This window comes from Apis florea, unplaced genomic scaffold, assembly GCF_048593485.1.
Source record: "Apis florea isolate Af1SG1 unplaced genomic scaffold, ASM4859348v1 contig_3766_pilon, whole genome shotgun sequence".
Lineage (NCBI taxonomy): Eukaryota > Metazoa > Arthropoda > Insecta > Hymenoptera > Apidae > Apis > Apis florea.
In genome coordinates this window covers 136,426-161,693 of record NW_028256843.1, presented here as the reverse complement: position 1 = coordinate 161,693, position 25,268 = coordinate 136,426, and the positions used below count along the sequence as shown (strand labels likewise).

The window sequence follows — 25,268 nt, the reverse complement described above, 5'->3', positions numbered from 1 at the left end:
AAATTATTGATTATAACTTTCTTACTAATGGTGTATTGAAGATGGTACATTGATTATTTCGTATAATTGAGTCTCATCAAGTTTTTATTTAATCGATCTGATTCGAGAAATTCTTTTATATGCACACTTCGTGTTTAATAATTAACTCTTGTCAAATAGTCATCGATAAACTATATATTGGAAAAAATTTGTCACGAAACGACAGTATTTTATTGAACCACTTTGTACAATACTATAATCTTGATAGCAAATAGTTATATCGTATGTATAAAGGTACTCAATTAGAATGGCAATAAATATCGAGTGCTGGTAATAAATATCCATGCTCCCCTGTGTGGATTGCATACGAAGTAGCTAACTGGTTCTCGATTTAAATCTTGCATCTATCGATTGATCGTACAGCGACTTTAGTTGTACTCGCGTTTCGAGTATTAATCACAACAACTGGCAATCACGCAATCATTCGAAGCAGAAACAATTAAACGAGACTTGTTCCTCAAGGATAAATGATCAAGAATGCAATTACTACTTGTTCGATCGTTATTTTGATAATGATGATATACAGAATAATTCAACGATGTTTATGGAAATAATTATAGGTGTGTAAAAGATTACAGTGAATTCTTCTGGTCAATTATTTTTTTCTGTAGTAGAGATAATTTCAATCAATGATATCTTACATATAAATAACGTAAAAAATTAATCGCTAAATTTGAATGTTTTGTTGAATTATTTATGCAAGAATTTTGCATGCAAAATTATCAGATCGGATCAACTTCTCGCTTGTTCCAATCATCCGGACAGAGCATCCACTATTCTGTGATACGACTGCAATAAAGAAAGATAGAGAAAGAGGGTATATTTACATTATCGAATTCGAGCAAAGCGTTGAGAAGTTTTCTCGTTACCGACGATGATTATTTTTACATTAAGGAAAGGGCGGAAGCGAAAGAAACTGGGACGTTTCTCTCGTGGAACTCCTTGGGCATTGACAAAACGAAAAGTTAAAAGAAAACGGGACGTCCAGTAAATCTTAAGTCTCGATCACAAGGTTATTCTCGAATCGTAGCACGATAAGATTAACGACGAGGAAAATGATCGAAGTGAGCTTTAGATTGGAAAATATTAATTGGAAAACGTATCCGGGTCTTCTTCGTATCGAATATCGAATTTAAATATTACTCTCGAGATCCAAGTTTATCATGAAAACGATATCGAATGATATAATCATTCTTTGTTCTTGGAAAATGTATACATCACAATACTCATTAATGGTAATATTTTTATTTCAAAAATAAATCACATCAAATATTTGGTAAAATGTAAAAAATATTTTAATGTTAGATTCATTTAAAATATTTAAAGTATACAAAGGAATTTCGAAATTTTTTTATGTTTTCCATTTATGTATTAATTTTAAAATCCAAAATTTGTTCAAGAATTTTTTATTATTAATAAAAACGACATTATAATTTAAATCTATTATACGTTTCATCTATTTGACTAATTTTTGATTAAATACGAGTGAATAATTAACAAAAGAGTATTCTAAATGTATAGAATAAAACTTTTCCATTCGAAAATTCGTTTCTGAGAAAATTCAATTTGAAAATTCGTTGAATACGTGTACCTAATTAATTCCTCGTTGAATACTTTAAATTAGATTTTCTCAAAAAGTGAAATTAAAAGAAGAAATTACATTACACGTTTATTATTGATAACTAGCATAACGGATAATTGAGAAATAACATAATATAACTTAAATAATTATTTATCCACAGAAATAGAAAGTTTAGACCAAAAATTTAAAATTTAAAAAGAAATATTTCAACACATTCTAATTTTTTAACTGATTCTCTCTACGTTGAATATTTTATGACAAAGTTAGTCAAGATTTTATCATATAAAGAATAGTTATAAATGTGTAAATGTCAGTCAATGGTAAAAACCGATTATTGTTTGACATAAATAAATTGAATATGAATCCGTAAAATATAGCAAATATAATCAGCATTAATCATTGACATCTCTCAGATCTCAGATTTCTGAAACTTTGATCATAATTGTCGTTTCTGATTCGCTCTGAAATGCTATCAAACATTTATGGATTTCGATATAATTTATGAGTGTCGATGTTGATAGGATTTGAAAAACGACTGGCGTGATATTAAAAATTTTCCAATTTAACAATTATCATGGCTAAATCGAATGTATCGCACTTATAATATTAATATATCTAAAACTAAATTAGATATTTATTATAATTTTATTTTATTATTCACAAAGTATCAGAATCGATAATATTAGTTATTTTAGATTTTCTTTTAGATAGTTCAAATTTTCTCCCCTTATAAGTTACTTTTATAAGACACAACTTTGACGAACTCTTTGTAACATTTCATTATTAACTCCGAAGTACTTGAAGTTTCTTAAATGAAGAATGAACGCGTCCTTTAACGTGATTTACGCTTGAAGATGTACTTTTTGCCTTGTAAGCAGCTAATTAATTTTATATTTATTAAACGAGAGAGCACTTGACATCACTCGATAATTAAATAATTTTATATTCTTTATAAATTATATAAATGAAATAAGTCAATTTTATTAATATTTTTTTTAAGTTATTTATTCATACAATTAATTAATATTTCTTTTTATTTTACACCAAATTTTTCCATTATTGAAATGTTTTGAATTTGAATGCATTACATTTTCAAAAATGTAATCTATATTTAAGGAAAGAAGAAATTTTTCCAATCATTTTATGTTTTAAATTGTTTGCTAAAGACGTACACAACTTTGAAGCAATATTATTATCAAGATTTTACACATAACAAATTACAATTTAATTCAACGCTAACAAATTAATAACAAAACAAATAAACTTTTATAAGCGAATTTTATGAATAACAAGTTAACCGACAATCCTCTTTGAACGAAATTCTAAAGAAATTTGTACAATTCATTGTCAATTCCATCATTACGTAATTGCTAAATTATCGTGTCAAGAAACACGAAGATCCAAAGATTTGAACGTCAAACAACCCAGAAATTTAATATCCCCATTGCCTCGCTACGAATCACAGAGACTCAGCCATCCGATATTTTTCAACCGTAATTGGCCAAGAGTCGAACAAAGCCACAGATCGTTCATCGAAGTTGCCCAAAGGTCTCGGGGAACAAAACGGCGCACAAAGCTTCTCATAAATCGTGCGTAGTCGTTTTTCACACGGCTTGCCGAAACTGACTCGTGATAGAGGGACAGAAGAGCGAGAAAACAAGAGAGAAAGAGAGAGAGAGAGAGAGAGACAAAGCAAAGAGAAAGCAAAACAAAAAAAACGAGGGGGGAAAAACGGCAGAATCGCAATGGTAACAGCCGCTGTCGCGACGGCCAATGACTGGGGCCGATTTTGCCGGAGGGTGGCTTTTGAAAAATGACTGTCGGCTGCCGGAAAAACGGTGAAGCCCGCTTTTGACGGTCCATTAGCGCGTGCACGTGGCCCACGCGCCCCATTATACCGTCGATAGACGACACAACGAGGCCGGATATGATTGCAATTGCGCAAATAGTCCAAGCGTGCGCGTCGTTATTGCGATTAGTCGGTTAACCGAGCCTCAAACCCGTCCCATGGCCAAGTGGCCGGTCGCTCTAAGCCTCATAAGGGGCGACTGGACGCGGTCTGGCTCGTTGCTGGCACACCAAGGAGGGCAGGCTCGTGCACAGGCCAAACGCTGGTTCCAGCGTTGAACACGGTGGAACGTGACCGCAGGTACCGGGCCGTTGCGGACCTTGCAATTAACAAAACAGATTACACTCGATCAACGAACACCTATATCACTTCCGGTATCCGTGTTGAGGCCACATTACAACAACCGGAGCTCTCACCTCTCTTCCGCGATGCCTCCTGCGAACGCCGCACTCTATGATGAATACCGGAATCCCGTAGCAGCCTCTTGGTATCGGTCGATACGCCGCATCCGTTTCGGTCACGATCGTTTGTCGAATTAGTTTCAGATAACGGGGAGGCTTTCCGCCGGTGTTGTGGATCTGACGAGAAAGTGATCGTGCGAAGTGAGTGGGCGATATCGAGGCGAGGGGCTTGTAGTTACCTCGTCATGGAAACGGGGCGATGAAGCGATTGATGCGATGGGGCGGGTGATAGGGGTGATATGGGTGGAATAATGATTTGGCAATGTTCGAGGCGAGAATATGCTTTAATGGATTTCCTTTTTGAAAGTATTTGAAACGATATTGTACTTTATTAATTTATTTATTTATATAAATATTATATTAATATTAAGCAGATATTTATTCTTTAGAATTTTTTTATTCGATTAATTTTAGTTCGACAGATAGTTAAAGTGTATATTCACGTATAGGTCGCAATATGTAATTTCATGCGATACGTAATTTGAAATGCATAGCTGTAACCGTTGCACGTTACAGGTAGTTAGCAATCATCCAACGCGCGCACCTATCCCAAAGACATCAAACATAATCAAGCTTGCTCGAATCAACCGGAACATCTCATCTCCTTCGAATCGATAACGGTAAATGTTTCTCAAACCTCTCGACAAGAAAAACATTCTCCCCATAGAAATTATCAAAGCCGATCGTTCCAAGAGAATTGGCAATGAAACTTATCGAGTCTTCGAAAGTTGGGTATATTCAATTGTATATTCCACTTCGCCACGCTTCCATTACGCCGTCATGTTTTCCCAACGATCAAATTTACCGTGAATCCATTTCCCAGAGAAGTTGGTCGAGGCAAACGCGAAATTCATCGCGCGGTTTCGCGCACGGCTCCCACGGGGATCACGAGTGAAGACGTCACTGGCCCAGGCCGTGTCCTATTTGTACACTACGCAAAATAGCTCGAACGGGTTCCTTCCGGGGGACAGCAGAAGCGTCTCGATTATAATCGACTTTGCCCAGACAGCCCGTGGGAGCGGAAAGTCGTTGCCAGACCGTATGGTCACGGGTTAATACCGAGTTAATTCAGTTTGTCCGTGATCTTCTGGTTCTACTAAACCAGAGATGGTTCTACAGTAGAGCGAGTGTCGAGCATCGCGCAATCCACTACTCCTTCTCGCCACCCTTGGTGGTGGTCCATCCTTGGTCCTCCACCGCAATTCCAACACTTTGGCCCGACTTTGCCTTTCCGTGTGCGGGGGTGGCGAGGAGCTGCAAATATTGATTTGACGTCCGCAACGCTGATTTGTCCGAACGACACAACGACCGTCGCAGCCAATTTGCGGCTTCTTTGCTTTGTCCTCCGTTTGATGGAACGGCATTGAGGCCAGCTCGTCAAGAAAGTCGTCGCACACGGCTCTTTGTGCCGCCTCGGCCGCGCATTCAGCGATTCCATTCTCCGCGCCGGCCGAGTATTTTTGCTGAAGGGTTTATTCGAGGGATTGGTATACGGTTGGCCAAGTTGGAATTGTTAGCGAGACATTGTGCTCGATTTTATGATGGAGGAGTATCTTTCAGGGAATGCGTGGCATGGACAGTGGTAGAATGTTCATTGTCCGGATCAATTTGAGGGCGAATCAAATCGTTTGGAAGAGATCAAAATGGAATGAATAATTAGATAGGATGATTAGATAAAATGCATCACGAGAAAATAAATTGTTAAACGGTTGGCTTTGAACGTATAAACTTGGAATGATTATATTTAGATCCAAATAATTGAGATTCGATTCTTTTGCTATGGATTTTGTTTCTTCTATCAATTTTCACTTTATTCTCACGAGCGATGTCTAAAAGAATTTTCAGATACGTTCCCCCTTATCAAAAATTCCATTCATAGAATATCCTCACAATATTCACGTAACGACGCGCAGTTAATCAAGCCAAAATCTCTTGGAACGCGATCTACTTAGTACCCCGAAGCGAATTTCTTTCAATCTTTTTTTTCGAAAAAAAGGGGCGGATATCCGATACCTGGGTATCGAATCTCGCATTACAATCCCATTCAACGAGGGGGTTGAAATCCTCGGTCTTACGAAGCGAAAGGCAGCGAAGGTAATTCCCAAGGTGGGAAAACAAATGGGAGCCGGGACGTGATCTCGATTCAAGGTAACAGGCGAGACGCCGTTTGAAAAACGTGGCCAAGAAAGAGCACATCTCCCTTGGTGAACAATGACAACGTCGGCGCGGATAGACGCGCGGTTCTTCAGGTATCGGCGGAAAGGAGCCCCGTTCCTCCTTCGGGTCGGAGGAAAGACGGAAGAAAAACTGGGGAGGCGAGCCGTTCGTAGGGGATGATGGCGCGACGGTGCAAGAAAATGAGCGCGGAGAATGGAAAGCGCGAACAGAATCGCTCTCTCCTCTTTCCCATTCCGCTGTTGAACTAGCTCCAGCTAATCCATTAGGAAAATTAAGCGTGGGACAGGCTTTACTTATTCCTGACGGGGTAACGTGTCCTCTGGCTCCTCTTTGTTAACCAAGAACCGACCTCGTCGCCGTGGATCGTGGAATAAGAAATAAGGCCGTGTTCTTCTTTTAACCACGCAACGTGCACCTCGGTCGGGGGAAAAGGAGCGGATAAGATATCGGAGATGAGGAGAACCGAAAGGAGAGTGATAAATAGTTATTCTTCCCCTGGCCTTTTTCCCCCCTTTTTTTTCGGCCATTCTTCTTCCTTTCCATATCTTGCAGGGGGAAGAATTTGCAGAATAGGGTTTCATCTTCAAGTGTGTGCATTACGTTTTCTTTGCTATTCGAGTAATTTATTTAGCTTAATATCGCTGCAATTCTTTAATAAGATACAATAATGACGAGTTATAAGATTTAATTTCATTGGAACGTGTGAAAATTGAAGATAATTTTATATCTGTTTTGGATGGGTAGATAGGATTAGGTAGATAGGATTTTGAAGTTGCTTTCACCGGTAATCAATGGTATAATAGTTGCAATGAAATCTGATGCATGCGAATAATCGTGTATCTACGCTCTCTCTCTTTCTCTCTCTAGCTCAATGAGCTTGGTATAATTGTATAGAAAAGTGAACAGTTTTGAAATGGGAATATTTAGAATTTATTTCAATAATAATAATTTGATAAAAACGATGCTATCGATGCTCCGTTAAAATTTAAGATATGATAAATTTAACGCGTTTGCGTTATAACTCGCATTTGCATTCAAATCTATTCTGCATTTGCTAACTTTTTCATTGAATATAAATAATAGTTCGAAGCTGAAGTTGAATACCGTAGTCAGCCAGCAGAGACCCTTAGGGCACCAGAACAGAAATAGATTTTGCCGCGCGATCATCCAAGCTTCAGAAAATTTCGAAAGTACTTTCACATCGTCGTTGGGAAAGGTTTTGAGGAAGAGCTTTCCACATCCACGAAAATTCAATTCATAAATGAAAACTCCACCCTCGACGCGCACGCGAAAATGACAATATCGTGGAAATGTGGATAGAAAGGTCGGTTATGAACACGAACAAAAGATATAGAAACACAGAGATATACGGGCTTTAACGAAAACAGAAAAATATAACTCTGTAAAGATTCGATTATGAAATAGTAATATGAGTTTAAAATGCGGCATTGAAATACCTTTTTTTTTCTTGTGAATAATTATCATTTAAATCTTTGATTAATTCAATGGATAATTAAGATTGAAAAGTATTTCCTGAATAAATCTGATGTGACTTGATTAAAATTTTTGATAAAAACAAAAAAAGAAAGTTTTATTCTTTTATTTATAACACATCACGTTTAACAAAAACTTAAATTGATTGATTCAAAAATATTGATTGATTCTGAAAATAAATAAATGCACATGATTCATAATCTATCGATAACAAAAATTCATTCATGCACAAAGTAAAGGAATCTCGATGGAAACCTTTGGGGCTGGTTTCTCGATTCTTGATTTAGCAAGATACAACTTCGGCCACGAAAGTCCTCGACAAGTTTTGGCATTCAATGGAATCGACATCTCGATCGTATGCGCGCGGTTGTTTGGCTCGGAGCTAGCACGTGGATGGTTTTAGAATGCAATTCTTTCGGAATTGGTTTCGGGTTTCCGCGAGATTGCTTCGATTTAGGATGAATTGTCTTTGCTGCCTTGAAGGTAGGCTTGGTTCCTCCACTTCTGGCCAGCTTAGTACGCAGAAAACTTCCGCCTACTAACTCGAAACTTTCTTGTTCCCCTCCATCGTTGAAGAGACATCTCATTGTTTCCCCCCCCCCCCCCCCTCCTGTGTTTATCTCATGAAAAGAGAAAAACGTGGAAAGGGATAGAAGTTTGAATCGATGCGCAACGAAATTATGTTATTAGAGTTTGGAAATTTCATTAGTGAGAAACGTTGACTCGTAAGTTTTTGTATTTAATACTTTTATACATGGAAATTATTAAAGTAAGATACGACGAAGTAAACTGAAATACAGCACGATAAAAGAATATTGAAATACATCATTAAAAAATAAAGATATTTTCTGTAACCATATTTTCATTTTAATTGAAATATAAAATAGTTATATTTATTAAAAATGGATTTTGTGATACATAATAGTTATATATTCGTGTCTTTCGATTGTTGGAATGCGCGGCACTTCGAAAGCATTCGCGAGAGAAATTCTGGACGAGTGTTGACAGATAGCTTAGGTGACAGCACCTGTCACATCAGAGAAAGGGTCGCATAATGATTTCAAGAGGATGTACCTGGGTCTTAACTACGAAGACTACTGGTTGTCCACGCGTTTTGCTCTTTAGCCGTGACGTGTCTGCATTGTTTATGCAGGCGGAACAAAGTGCATGGTCAACACGAATTTACGACGATGTAAGTGTCTTAAGTGCATTCAAATTCCATTCTGAACAAGCTATACTTGTAGAGAAACGAAGAGCTGTTCTCTTGACATTCTTACTCGTCCCCGATCTTATTTACTGTTGCTCTTTATTTAATATTTTAAACGCTGGAAAAGAAAAAAGAGAGATTTATCCTCTTCTAGACGGGTTTATTGGCGCAACTTTATTGGCTTTTTGCCTGTTGTATATATTCGAGAGTGCTTCAAGTATTCCTCGAAACACTTGTTTTGAGAAATATCGGGGAATAATAAAAGACGAGGAACAATTGTAAAAATTAGCCAATTTTTTAATTCCAACGAAGCATTTGTGCAACATGTTTATGTAAAAATATATAAAAAACATATTTTGTTTTTCAAGATATTAAAAAAATATTTTTAAAAGATTATTAAAAGTATTAGAAGGATATAATTGGACAAGAATTGGCCATTTAGAATTTTTTTAATATTTCATTTTTAATATTTCATTTTTTTATAATATTAAACGTTCCTTATCGCTAACTTTTTTTCTTGAAATAACTAATTATAACAAACTCTTCATTTCTCCTCAAATATATACACAAGTTCTTTCAAAGTTAGATTTGTCGGTTATTAAAAGAAATAATAAAGAAATAATATTAATAGAAAAATTGTTTTTATATAAAACACCATGTTTATTGCCATGGAATACACAAAAGCTGAAACACGAATTGCCAGAGGTGGCAGTTGTTGGAAATGTGTATCCATAATCTTCCCTCTTTTTCAGCTTCGGGACAGTTATCCCGAAATAAATGCTGCGGGATCGTAAAGCACTTTGCGAGCATGTTCGTTTAAAATTGCCAACCCCAACGAGCCATACCATTCAGAAAAAAATATATAAAGCCTGTAGATTCGTGCAATGAGATCTTTCGCTCCGGATGATAACAAGTGTCAGTTAGCGGAATTATTACAGAGAAACCCGAGGGAGAGTTTCGAATAGGCGACTATATTATGAGAGGTAGACAGAGAGAGAGAGAGAGAGAGAGAGAGAGAGAGAGAGAGAGAGAGAGAAGGGTAATACCAGACAGAGCGTAGAAATGACAAGCTGACATTGTTGAATCGATGACAGACTTAATTAATATTTGAAATGAAGATCAATGGTCTTACGCATAGTTGGATAATATTATTGTAGATATTAATACAACAATGTGATTACAAGATAATTGAGAGATAAAGTGAAAGATCTAAATCTTTAATGTGAATTTGAATTTCTAGTGAATTACGTAATTTGCTATAAATGAAAAGATGTACAAAGAGAATTGATGATTCTGTAAAATTAGTTTGGAATGATTAATTTTTTCTTCGCAACAATTTTAATTGAAACTTGTAACAAGTCATCAAGTTTTTAAGAATTTTATTTTATTTAATTACGTTACGAGGATATTGCATAAACAAATCTTATATAATCGTGATATTTTTTACCTTTATGTTTATTGAATATATAATTATTTTGAATTACTGAACGAAATTTTGTTTATATTTTCATAGTTACATAGTTTTGATTACAAAATTTTAAAATGCATTCACTACTCACTATCATAATGTACCAAAATAATACCAGTCCCCACATCGACAATTCTCAACTTTCTATTTAACTCCACATCGACGTACAGTAAAAAGAGCAGATAAAAACCCAGAAATCGTCGAACATCGCGATGAAACGAAACATTAATTCACCAATCTCCAGTTGGTTTTCCTCCCGGCTGCACGTGAAAAGCTACTTGATCCATTATTAAGGAATACTCTTGAAAGTTGTTTCGCTAAATATTCAGAGCAGGCGACGCGGAAAGGCGGATGGAAACGTGGAGCGTCACGCAACGCGGCCCCTGGATGCATACTATCCGCCTGTCCTAAGAATTTCGTGCATGTTTATTTCCCTTCTATAAAAGGCAGTCTGGCATTAACTCACGTTGTTGTTACCATTGTCACCGATTACACCGGATTGTGGTGGTAAGTTCTAGCAATACTTAGGTACTGCAACTAGCAGCAGGTATATCAATATTTGGCAACAGTTGACGTGGTGGCGGGTACCCATTCACCGTCGTTGCTTCATTATTTGCCCTTGTTTCTGCCACAATTAGTAATGGGACGGTGGGTTGCCAGGGCTCACGAGTTTGAACACAAACAGTCCAGGAAACGTATTTAAGCTATGTTTGGCTCACCAATGGGAATAGTTGAGACGCCAGTCTTACGAGTCCTATTCTACGGTTAAACTTTGAAGCTCATTTAGACAGTTGGTGCGGATGGGGAACAGGGGATCGTCGCTGTGATTTTGGATGGGTGATTTCTTGCGAAATTTCTTGCATGGTGTATTATGATTTGCTCTGAACAACTGATGTTTCATTCTCTCTTAAGTTGAAACGAGGGTGAGGAGATAATGCTGATTTTTTGATGTTCTTGCAAATTGCGTGAAATGATTAATGAAATAATAGATTTTTTTAATATTTAAAATACAAATAGTACTTTATTAATATTAATAAAAGTATTATTGAAAGTACTATTATTTTATTTAAATTCTGAACGATTTATATTTCAATGTTTGTAGATTTAAAGTATTCATTCTTTAAATATTATGTTACACAAATAATATTTAATCTCACTTTCTTGTTTTAAATCTTCAACTATCTACATTCTTTCTTTCTTCAATTAAATTTAATTAAAACAAACAAATAAGTACAATTTTTTCAGATGAAGAGGAATAGCAAATTAAAGAGCTTGAATAAAGCTACGTGACTCGCGTTTTAATAATTTACATTGCAACTTTTCACTGCAAATATCTTTGCATGAACTAATACGCAAATGAATTTTGCATACAAACAGTACGCGTGTATTTTTAATAAATTCGGAATTAAAGAAACATATTCGCTTTGTGAAAATCGTTCAACGCGTATTAAAAATCAAACGAATGATGAATTACGATGGACCAAACGAATCATGAGTCGTTGTGGAAAACCGACAATAAAAAAGAATTGTACAGAGAGAGGATTGTTGAAAGTGATGCGATTAAAAATTCGTTTCATTCCCCTGAAGTGTTACAACATAAAATGTTCTCCAATTCCTGCACGCATACTATTTCAATCTTGTATTTCATCATAATTGCATTTCGTGCATTTTCCTTCTTGCGATTTCATCATAATTATCGATGAATAAAATAAATTCATTAGGTATAAAATAAAATAAGGAAAAATATGAAAAATATATCTTTTTATATAGGTAGATTTTTAATTATGCAATTTTGAATTTAATTTTGTCGCTTATGATCGTCTTTTTCTTATCTTCACTTATTAAAAGCAATATATATATAATAAGCAATAATAAGTAGGTTATAAAATTTTTTACGATTCATAATTTTTCAACATTTCACGTGAATTTTTAAAAAATTATTCTTCTCATTTTCTCTCGATTACTCTGAGACTTTTGAAATTAAAAATGAAAACATAAACAGCCCTCTGTATTATTACCATCCCTCTCTACATTTAAACAATTTTCACAATTTACGTCACGTGACAACCATCTCTCTAATTACATCTCTGATTCATCAATACAAACCACAGTGTATCCAGCTTCCAATCACGGAAGCTAGATGGATTTACGGTTCGTTTGCTCAAGATCCATTTGGAATCGACGTATTACGACATATTCTTCTTCGCGCATATCTACGTCTGAGCAATTTCACCGTTGCCATTTTCCACGGCAATCGATTAATCTGCCGTCGAGTTGAAGAGACAGCGGGATGGGAGTGGCGAACAACCAATTTCGCGACGGAAAAAGTTTAATTACACCCGACGGTGACGACATATTCCGGTGTAAACAGGGTCTGTATACCATGTAACCGTGGAAAGACAGCTGCAGACTTTTTTTCAAGCTGAATCGAGGACCTCGAAGCAAGGGAAAGATAGTTCCATTTTTACCAATTAATATTAAAATTAAAAAAAAAAAATTATGAAATTACTTAACTTTGGAAAGAAAAACTATAATTAAAAATATATCTGTGTGTTCTCAATTTGAAATATTATTTTAAATTTAGATAAATTTCAATTACTTTATATTGTGGCTGTGAACAATAAAATATTCGATTTATTTGACTCGCTGCAGTTGTATTAATTAAAAATGAAAAAGATATATCGAAATTTTCTGTAGATATCAAAAAATAATATTCTGTATTGGTATTGCAAAGCAATAATAAGATCCAAAAAGAGTAGGTACGTTTTTCATCATAAAATTTTTCATACTTCAAATGCAGAATTTCGTGTAAAGTGATTATTATAAAAAGTATTTGCATATTGTATTTAAAATTAGAATTTAACAAAAGAAAAATAAATTTATCTTGCAATCACTGAAAATTACATGTAATATCTCAAAAAAAAAGCGATCAAAAAATGGATGATTCCTTTTTGCTCTAAAGTCCACAATTCTTTTTCCATCGAGACGTGGCTTGATCACCGGATGTCGTTTCGTTATCGTTCCTCCCCTTTCCTGGAATAACGTCTCTTTTTATTTTGTACACACCGACTTCTGCTCGCTACGCGGAGTTTAAATCGGTCCGCTTTCTGCCGGCAATCAAAGTCTAATCAAAGTTTAACGAGTATCACGAATGTTCCCTGCTCGCTCGTCCGGCACGGGAATTCAACGGGGTCCACGACAGCACGATTGGTAAGAGTTACGCCGGATTTACGGCTGTTTTAAAAATTTCAGGGACCAGTCGACGCCGTTGAATATGGACAGCCCTCACGAATTGAATTAAATTTTACCGATCGCTTTGATTCCTTCCTGTGATCAATGGACCGATCATCAAGATCACGATTAAAATTTTTCGCTATTAATGTCTGGATTTTATTTTTATCGGTGCGCTTCTTGTGTTTTATTGCATATTTCTTGCATATTTAGATTTAGATTCTGAATAAAAATAATTGTTCAATGTTGAAATGTTGAAATAATAATTTCGAATTTATATTTTATGGAATGTTATTAAAGAGGAAGCGGAATATTTATTCATTTTTTTGCAATTTAATTGTGAAATTAGAGATAAAAGAAATTTAATAATGTGAAATCTATTTATCCTTAATTTTAAGCAAATAATTTTTAATTATTCAATTGCGTAAATTTCATATGAATCGTTTCTATTGGACAATAAATTTTTTGAATACCTTTTGTACGATATTACATACATATATGTGAAATTATTTACAAAGAATTTTTTGCATAAAGTTTTTATGCAGAAAGTAAAGCACGAGTAATTATTGTTCCATTAATTTTTAATTAATTAAAAATTACAATAATAAATTACAATTTCTGTTTGAAATTAAAATTCGCTACTGTATAAAATTCATGGATTCATTGTTGTTATATCATAATATTTGCTTTGATTCAGACTTTTGTTTGTTATATGCCGCATCGAATAATTTTTCACAAACGATTTTTATCAAATAAAAACGTACATTTACGTCCAAAACATTTTATTCCATGTCATTCATGTCAAGTAGGATAAATTAAAATTTATCATTTCAACTTTTCACTTTGATTTTTTCGTGCAATTTTCTTCGTCGCTTATATCGCGACTCTTTATTTACTGCAGTTTTTGGCTCAATGTTTATTTTGAACCGAATCCATCGATTTTGTTTCATGAAATTTTCAAACGTATTCTCACTAAAAACGAAAAAAAAAAGCGCAATAAATGCGAAATTTCCATGGAAATACAAAAGAACGCTATTCTAAATCTACTTGGCCAATAAAGCATGCAATAAAACCAAAAAATTTGTTCGAATATTCGACATCTTTGAATCAGATACATTATTATATCGTAATCATTGGCTACCTATTGTAATACTTTTCGTTAAATTATTCTTTAACAATTTGTCAATATTTATTAAATTTCAAATACAAAATTCTTATTCAAAGAAAGAAAATCTTACGAAACGCATGGATTGCCACGAATAAAATCTCGACGTGTATAAATTATAGATATTAAACGTTAATAAACATGAATTCAGCATTCTCAACACCTACGAAAAGCTCTAGATACTATTTGCATTCCAAACAATCAATCAATTCGTATCTACAATTCATATCGAAACTGAAAGAAAGCTACACGTTTAAAAATTCAACAATTATAACGTTTCAAAGACGGGAACAATAAAAATTCATCGAACGTTTCCTCTATGGAATCGAAGCTGGTACGATTTAAAAATTTGATTTATACATATTTTCAGAACAAATAAGAAGAAAAAAAAAATAACACAAATTTGTCTCCCCATAGAATCAAAGCAACCGTGCTCTTTTCAACCATCGCTGCATTACCACGAATGCATCCCAATTAATAGCTAACGAATAATCCGTTCGCTTGACAACGAGTAAACACCGCCGCGCAACGAAACCAAACAGCCTTATTAATACTCGTCGAGCAAACATTTTCGCGCAAACACCAATTAGCAGGCACGATAACCGGGATAAGGCGCGTGGAAAAATCAGCGTGGAAAAATCGGCGTTGGTCCGCGTACGGATTTTGGCGCGAAACGGAAGCACCAGCCCAGCTTAATAATTCACGACGATTACGCGCGGAGGGGGAGATGCAGGGGGGTGGAGGGGGATAAAATTTACAACGCGCGACATCGCCGCGACTAGCTTTAGCCCGATTAAAGCGACTGCGGCCTCCTAACGGCTGATTTACGATTCACCCCCTGGCGGGGGCGCGTGCACACGCTTCCGCCCACCCCCATGCACGCGTTTGACCGACGAAATCCGGATGCTGAGGATGATCCGCGTTCGAAATGAAAATTTTTCTCGTTGTCGTCGAGAAATTTCTTTTAATTTTCGCGATATTTTTTTTGGGATGGGGTTGCGAATTCTTTTTCTCTTGTTCGATTATAAGAAAGGAAATTGACGTTTAAGGGGAGACGGTTTATATTCTGATTTTTGGAACATTTTTTTAATGTTATATTGTTTTTCTATACTTGAGGGATATTAGTGAGTATTTATGGTTCTCTGTAGGGTATCTTATACAATATTGATGCATCATTCTTTATAAAGTAAAATAAAGGAATCTAAGAATACACTATAAAATTGATATTATCTATTTTTAAACAAGAAAAGAATAAAAATTGAACAGTAAATTATGTTGCAATTATGTTTCAATTATGATGTTAATTTATTTTACTTTTTAATTAGAATAAATATAAATACAATATTTTATTATCCCTTTCTTTTCTTTGGAAAGATATAAAAATTCAAGTGTCTAAAAACCTTTGCATCTCACCTTAAACATTAAATAACACAATTTCTCAAAGAAAATTAATGAAAGGAGATAATATAAATAATTTTCCATATTGTCTAACTAATTGACTCAATATAAAATTCACGAATACCAAAAAATATTACCCTTATTTTAAAATTACCACCCTCCTATTCAAACTATCCTACTCAATTTTTCACAAATTAAATGACTAGCTTTCTCGAACATTTTAAACACAAAAAAGAATATTGAATCGCGAAACAAACCGGATCATTCGGCGTGTTCGTAGGGAAAGAGGGTACAACAATACCTGCGGAACTATAAATTTAAACGAATGTCGCCGAACAAAATCGGTGATCAAATGCTCACAATGCTCAGCAATGGATATAGAGGGTGGTATAGTTGACGTAAAAATATACATATACTTGCGGCAATAATCGGGGATACGGGGACAAAACAGAGGAAGACAGAGCAGATAGGTAGCACGATGGAAGTTCCAGTTGATCGAGCGTTTTCCATTGGTTCCATGACAGGGAACACGGACGCGTCAATGCTGAGCCCGTTGCTGCTGGGCCTAGCGGCAACAGCGACCTTTTTGGCCCTGGCCGTAGCTGGAATCCTGGCGGCGCTCTACCGGAAGCACTCGAACGGCCGGCCCGGAAGTCCAAAGCACGCTCCCATCGTGTGCGACCCTCCTAATACAGGTGCAACAACTCCGGTCCACCCCCAGACCAAGCAGGCGGTCGATGACATCGATCCAGACATCATACCCAACGAGTATGGTGAGTATACGACTTTCCGATTGTTCGAAACGTGGCGCAGAATTATGATCTACGTGCACGAAAGAGTATACACCTGGTATTTATTTTTGCAATTTTTGGAAATTGAGTATACAAGTGAATTGCAAATATCTGAAATGAGATAAAGTGTTGATAGATTTTTGGTGGGTCGATTTTAGAAGGCAAAATACATAAGAAAGTTGCTTGTTTATTAAATTATAAGCAGAGTTTAAGTTAGATAATGGTGAGACAAAAAGGATCTCAATTTAGGATCAATTCTAATTAAATTAATTAATAGATGAGATTCAATCGTTAATTTTGCACATCAATTTTAGTCCTTGTTTTGGCCCCTAAAATCGATCTTATAAAAATATCTCACGAATATATTCTATATGTATACGAAGAAGATTTAGGAAAGATTTTTATATATTCATTGAGATATAAATAAAAGAAAGTGTTGAATCTTTCTAAAATTATTTGAATTCAAATATTTAAAGATCAAATTGTTCAAGCATTGTGGATATCCATAATTTCATTTCATTCACGGAAGATTGTTTTTCAACTTTAATCTCAGAAATGTAATTGGTTTGCATTTGGACTCCAATCAACGATAAGTTTAATTTTCGAAAATGCGTTCAATGAACGGTGGGGGAAAAAATCGATAGAGATACGATGCCGTATCGCCATCTCGTTCCATTCAAATTCCCAGGAATGTTAATGGCGAATGGTTTTACGAAGGGTTCTTTTTTTCCATCAAAGATATTTCCGCGTACCAATGAATTTCGAAATGCCATTGTCAGGTTAAATTGATACGCTTCAATACACATTAATAGGTCGGAAACGCGATGCCTTTATCCACAATGAATAGTGATCAATGTGTGCTCATCAAACTTCTATATTATTATCTCAGCATTAAAGCGGACGAACGCAAACGCATTACGTTTCATCATTGATACAACGAAAGAAAAATGAACGAGACGATAAGAGATTCGTTTCTTTGTCGACTAGGAGTTATTTCTGAAAATATCATTTTACTTCAAATTACAGATTAATTCTTCGATCCCTTGTAATAATAATTCTTTGATCCATTCGAATTGTTTGAATTTCTTCTGGTCCATTATTTCAGATTGATTTCCACAAGCTGAAATCACACAGCATAACATTTCGTGTAATTTGTTTCTTTCGTAATTTTTAAGAAAGACTTTGATGTAATCGTAATAAGCAATAGGATAAGTTTTAATTTACTGTGAATAATGTGTGCTTACTTTGAGAAAATAAAATAAATAAATCATTTAGATTTTATTGAAAAACGTATGTAATATTTTTGCAAATTTAAGAGTACTATATTCTCTAAGATTTTTTAAAAATTAAAATCATTTTATATGATTTGACTGCTTTGTAAATAATAAATTGAATCAAATTTTACTTTTCGATTCTTTCAAAATATAAATATAGCAGAATTCCATTTATATAAATCTGCCAAATATTTTTCTTGCTGCTTACGATTTTTCGTTCAAATAATCCAACTTTATGTTACATACAAACAAAATGCATTCAATCAAATACATTTAGCTTATTTTTGAGATCACGCGATATGTTATGACTATTGTTTTCATTCGCAACAAACATTCGTATAATTGGAATAATCATCGTCAACGCTAGTTCGGATAATAATAAAATTTCATTTCGAAGAAAATGAAATGTAAATAAAAGACGTTCTACACTACTTTATAAGCATAGATAATACATTAAAATATCGATTATCCGAATTAGGGCACATTCATAGATATTGTTCTGGTATATATATATATTCATTCTATATTCGGATAATCGATTATTCGAGTAACCAAACTTTAAATTTTAATCAATGTTTGGATAATTAGCTCCGTTATGAACAAATATAGTATATTACAGGGTGTGAAATTTTTATATTAAAATTCATATAAATTCATGAATGAATATCGAAATTATTCATTCATTGTTATTTAAAAAAAAAAGCGGAAGCACAATTTTTCCTGGTGCTCTCTCTCTCTTGTTCTATGTACCGTGCACAGGGGCTAACTCTTGTCTAGATTTAATCGACTAATCTGCTTAACGAACACGCAACTTTATACGGTTTCGTTCGAATCTGTTCGCAGAGAGAAGACCTCTAACGTACACTCCGATATATAAGACGCCCCCGCAACGGAGAAAGAAGGATCGTGTCATGGACGAGGCGATCTCGCCAGAGAAAAGGCCGATCGTGCAACACGGTCTGGATCTACCACCTGACTCGTTGTTGAGCGACTGTCTGCCAACACCGACCATAAATTACCCCCAAAATCACATATCCCAATCGAATACGTACAGCAATCCACCCACCATGGCTGACTTCAAGCAGATGGCAATGGACGATTACAATCAACGAAACAAGCAAAACGTGAGTTCTTCCAATCATTTTTCTCTGAAAAATCTAAAAACTTGTTACGCATTTTTCGTATACAATTTGAGTCGGAATTGCAAATATATTATACACTGGAGTCAGATATAAATTGGTCAGAGTAGAAAAAAGTAGACGGTTCCGTATAAAAAAGAAAAAATAGAAGCGACCATGAAATTTTTAAACGCACCAAGTCACGCGCAATTCAAACCCATTTATTTTTGTCGCGTGAAATTCTGCCCCAACTTTTTTACAGATACAGCTTTGTTCGGTTAAAGCGAAACAATTTATCACCGGTATAATATATTACGTGGGTGGGAAAATTTGAAACTGCATATATACGAAAAGCATGGCAAAATAAGGCCATTTATATAATTATCCAACACGTTTGGATAAAATAAACGAAAGTTTTTCCTTAAATTTTTTAAATTTTGAGAAAAGAATCATAACATTTCGTTTCATCAAGGTAGAAATATCAAAACTGCAACTACCTATCGAAATAATTATTCCGCATAAAATTAATTTGACTCTCGATGGGTCATATTTACATCGCGTCAGTCCGAAAGAGAAGTTAAATATTTCATAGAAATGGAAATGAACGTATTTCGAAGCCTTCCCCCAAATATTAACTTTACAATCGTGACGTATCGAATTTCATTGAAAATTCAGATATTAATGAAATTCCATCGAATTCTTCGAAAAGAGAGAGAGAGAGAGAGAGAGAGAGAGAGAGAGAGAGAGAGAGAGAGAGAAATAGCACGATAGAGAGAATTACCTTCCCCCGGAATCAACAAATTCACGAGTCACCGTGATTGACGTTCCAAAAGGAATTCGAAGATAAGCAAATAGAAACAAAAGTAGGAGAATCCACTAGATCATCCGGATTTATCGCCCCTTTCTCCGCTTCCTTTCAACCACGAAACTTTCCACCATTTCGCATTCTCTCGGGAAAAAGAAAAAAGAAAAAAAAAAAGAAACGAGATCAGGATATCCCGGAACCGGAACTAATCGATCGACACCGCGGCCACATAAATCATCCCAAGTGGGATGGGACAATTAGTCCCATAAACTCATTAAGGTCTGTAAATTTAATCGGGGATCCCCCCTTTTTTTTCACCGATATCTAATAGAGTGTATTTAGTCGAAGACCGTTTGATTAATGAGAAGCAATTAACGCTTTCCCTGGCCGCGGAAGAAAGGGTGCAGGGGGTGAAAGTTTGTAGGAGAAACGAGCGAATTACCGAACCGGCCGATCGATGAAACGTGATACAATATTCAACAGGGAGATTCTCTCTCCTCTCCCTCTCTCCCTTCTTCCCTCCCTCCTCTCCTTTTTTTTTTCGCCCGAGGAAGCAGTACAATCGATCCTCTCTCGTCGACGCGATTCCTCTTCTTTATCGTGGCCAATCTCTCTTCCTCTGCCCCTCCCTACTCCTTCTCCCTCCGCGTAACCAAACCGACCGACAAGGTTGTTTTAAAATATTCGAAGTTTCGAAGAAGAGGGGGGACCCCGCGAGGAGGGACCCCGGGACACGAGCCAAGAAGTGGAGGGATCGGCTCGCTTTAATATGCGCCAGTCTTCCACTTTAACTTTTCCGGTTTAGCGAAGCCTTGGGTTATCTGCGAGTTTAATTACGTCGAAGTTTCCTCGATAATTCGAGAGGGCCAGTCCCGATGCGCGCGTAACTCGGCTTCCTTTCCCCAACGACAACTGGTCGCGTTCCATTAAACGTCTGAATAATTTTAATACCGATTTCGAAAACCGAGACCGCCGCAGCCCTTGTTCATTAAACAGCCCCGATAATTCCTCCCCTCCTGGATGTTTTCGTTTTCCACGAATGGTGTTTTTTTCTCTCTTTTTTCTTTTTTTTCTTTTTTTTTTTGTTTTCCACGGAATCACAGCCGCGATCCTCGATTATTTTTGGTAGCGTAGCTCGCGTAGCGCCAAACCCATTGGCTGTTCCATTATTAATTCCGACCCCGAATTTGCAATTTTCACAAGTATCGATGCATTTGCATTTACTGTCCTCCTTTTTTGCATTCTCCCTTTCTCTCTCTCATTCTCTTCCTCTCTGTCTGTCCCTCGTTCTCGAGCTCGCTCATTCTCTCTCATTCGTTGAACATTTCGCGCTGGCTGATATCGTAAATCGGAAGTTTTGGTTATTTTCCGTGCGAACAGTTTATGCAGTTTTCAGTTCCGCGATACATAGATTATGTAGACTCGTTGTTTTAAGGTAAGCTGATATTTTTTCAGTGTGAAAATTATATACGCGAACGGTGAAAGGTATAATTTGTATCGTTAATGCGGTTTGTACGGTGGTTAGTAGTGTAATTTTGATGGGAATCTATCGGGTTGTGTGTCCAATTAAGCGAGAGAACAATGTTGATGGTACGCTATACCGTTGAATTAATAGAGTGTAAGTAATTTTCCGTTTAGAACAGGGTTTATCAACATCTGTGCGAACATTGTATGACCATTGATCGTGAAAATACACGCATTTACAAAATTGATTAATGATGAATTAATAATGAAATTTAGATGTGAAGTGATTTTGTACGATTTTTAAAAATTCTCCCGAATTCGTCTAATGTAAAATTCTATTGACGAATGGTTTAAAATTTTTATTTGCTCTTCGAGGAATCTAAATTGAGAGATTGATTGCTACCCAATTTAGAATAGAGAAGAGAGGAAAAAAATAAAGAATAAAATAAATAGAGAAATAGAAAGGAGAGAGTATTTTTTTATTTTGGAGGAGAAAATAAAGATATTTTATACGAAAATAAAACATGGGATAAAAATGGTAAAATGGGTTTTTAGTTTTAACATTTCTATTATTAGAAATTATTAACTTCTAATTAAATGATAATTAACAAAACCTTGCTTGTTCGAAAAAACGAAAAATCATAAGTATTGACTTATAATTAATTAATCATTTAATTAATCACGAATTTAATTTTAAATATAGAAGAAATAAAAAAAAAGTTCACACCGTATATGCCATGGTTTTAAAGAAAGCAATTTGTAAAAAATTTGTCTCATCATAATTCAATTTAACCATTATACGATATTAAAGAAATATAAAAGTACATTTTCTTGCTATGAGTTCGCAAATAATGATTCAATCGTAATAATGATTCGAGATGGAATTTCTTTATTTTCAATTTGAAACCTGTTTTGAAATATCTTTGATATATTAAAGGAAAATATAGGGCGTTGTCGCAATATGGAAATGTGCAAACTCAATTAACATTGAAAAAACAAGTTGGAAAAAGCACATTTACCTTTCAGAAAAGTCTCTAAGGACTCGAGGTAACCTTTCGTAAAGCGTTTAACGTTCTCGACGCAATTAACTGAAACTCAATTTTAGCAAATGTTTACATCCTTCGAAAAGCGTTAAAGAGAGGATAATTAATCTGTTTCCTCAGGATCGTAAACTGGTTAAGCGCTAATTTCTACCAAACTGAACAACTATTCAAACACATAATTACATTATTATTATTATTATTATTATTATTATTATTATTATTATTATTAATGCATCTAAGATAAATGTGCCATTTTATCGTATTATAATGTTATTATATGTGCTCAATTTCATTGAACATTTTTTTCTTATTCATCGTTAAATAAAGCGTGAAAAATTGGAAAAAAATTTATTGTTAATGAATATATATATATAATATTTATTTTAATACCTTGATATTTTTTTATCATACATCATCCCGATATCAAAAAAGAAAAATGAAAATACAAAACTATTAACAAAGCGAAATATTTGGCTGAAAACAAAGGGCACGTTCGATTGATTGCAGATGTACTACAGCCTCCAGAGGTCAGGCAAAGGCTTGTCATCGATGCCGCAGAGGCCGGTCTCCTCCTCGGTCTCCGCGCAGGGGAAGTTCCATCAGCCGGAAGTGGTGACGCGCTCGAATCGGATACAAGAAAGTTGTATATAAATCTCGCGATCAAAGTCTCGACGCGTCGAGAGACTCGAGTGGCTCAGAGAGCGTTCTCTCAAAGAGAAGCTAGTTACAAATTGCGCGGGAAATCCCAAATCCACAAGAAGGGAGGAATTCTCGAATTCTCGCGTGAAATCTCGTGCGTTGCGTCTTCCTACGGTCGACGTCTCTACGAAACGTTACGAAAAACGTTGTACAAAAAAGAAAAAAAAAGAAGAAGAAGAAGAAGTAATGAAATAAAAGAGAAAGCGAGATGAGAAATTTCCGGGTCGTCGTGACGGGAACGAGGAATAGCATATAGACGATTTTAGTCGTGTAGATTGGACAAGTGGAATATCGGGATACTCGACGGGTTAATGAAACGTCGATGATTAGACAGGAACTCGATGCTTGATGGAGTGTATCGGATCGTGATGGGTTCTCGTTCGATTGTCCGTTCTTTTTCTACCTACAGATTTTTATAACGGAATACGTTCGCGAATAAAACGAAGAGACCGGGTTTCGAAGAGGATGGAAACCGAGTGCCCGATAAAAGAGAGGTCCAATTTGACGGTGGATCGTCGCCGAGTCGGCCGACACGTGGTAACGTGGAGGAATATCGAAATATCCCGTCCTCGTTCTCGGCTCATGCACCGAGAACCCAGGATCATCCGTACATTTTACTGTTTATATGAGATTAGTTTTTGTACAAAGATTCTATTGTAAATAGGCGAGATAGCCTGGCCCTAGTTGGATAGTCACAACCGATGTCCGAATTTCATTCGCTAAAAAAGTCACGTGTTGTTAAGTCAGGGGAGGAGAGGATTGTTCGGTCACGTAAGATAAATACTCGATGGCATACGAAATAAAGAGAATACGTTTCATCTGTTTTACAGAAACGAGTGCCTCGCCCACTTGTCGTCCTGTCCGAACCTTTTCCCGATCTTCTCTATTTAAGAGAGGAGAGAACGTACGGAATGAACAGCCGAAATTTCGGCCGCACGTGAGCCGAATCTCGTTACACGGTCCAGTGTCCATCACGTTCCCTATGCCGAACGTGAAGGAAATCTTGGGGTGCATCCACGACGATGAAAGTACCATGAAAATTTTACTCCAAGTGGGATCACACGATGGAGTGTTTGGCTTAAGAAGTTGGCCGAAATTCAAATTTTCAAACTCTTAAGGACATAGGAAGTATGCTTAAGATGAAATCGATTATGCATTTGGAAATAATCCAAGGATACATTATTATATAACTTGTTAACACTGGTCTTAATCCATTTGATCGTGTTAAAATTGTTTTAAAATTGTTGGTAAAATTTTATTATTATTATTTTTTTTTTTTTTTACCAGCGTACGTGTTTGATCTTGAAATTAAGAATCTTAATATGGAATTTTTTTTTGGCCAGCTTTTTAAGCTGAGTATTCTATAGTATTGTTCGAGTACGGTCTCAATTTTAACGATGGTTAAAATATGATTAATTTTTTGTTCAATATAATCTAATGTTTAATCGATTTTATATTCTAGTTTGGAATTATTTTAATCTTAATAGAGATATATTTTGTTTATTGAATCGTGTAAACATTATTTTGCCTAATTTTTGCCTTAAACGAAGCTGGGTGTATCGTTTGGATTCATTTTTGTTGGCATTATTGTCATTTGGATATTCGATCGATATGTTTTTATGTATTATAGCGCTTCAATATAAATTTTATTTGTCATTTGTGTTGTTGGTTCAGCAATTTATTTCATTTTACCTTCTATTGTGTTTTTCTTAACACGTATTGTTAGGCGAAAATACGAGATCTGAATAATACATTGGCAATCAATCTTCGTAAGTATTCATATTGATTATTTAATGTCAGAAGATATTTTTGGCTGACAAATATTTTTAGTTTATATTTTATTTAAACATGACTTTAAAAAAAAAGAAAGTATAAATATATTTTAAATAAATACTTAATTATATTTTAAATAAATAATTAATCAAAGGATAAAAAATAAATATATTCTTTTACTTCTAATAATCTCGTCCCTGTGATATTAAATACACGTATAAATATATTT

At 35.3% G+C, this 25,268-nt stretch overlaps 1 protein-coding gene across 4 annotated transcripts in view; it reads left to right on the top strand.

Annotated features, from left to right (window-relative positions):
* The window catches only part of LOC100870541 (neural cell adhesion molecule 1), a 314,994-nt gene extending 290,072 nt beyond the window's left edge, over positions 1-24,922 (top strand). For 3 of the 4 annotated variants that reach the window (XM_086915078.1, XM_086915074.1, XM_086915077.1), the window contains exons 10-12: positions 16,597-16,845; positions 18,981-19,261; positions 23,075-24,922. In XM_086915078.1, the coding sequence (XP_086771204.1) occupies positions 16,597-16,845; positions 18,981-19,261; positions 23,075-23,218 (674 nt within the window). In that variant the 3' untranslated portion in view covers positions 23,219-24,922. The remainder of the gene's footprint in view (positions 1-16,596; positions 16,846-18,980; positions 19,262-23,074) is intronic. The other variant, XM_086915075.1, reaches the window with a different exon arrangement.
* Positions 24,923-25,268: the final 346 nt, after the last annotated feature.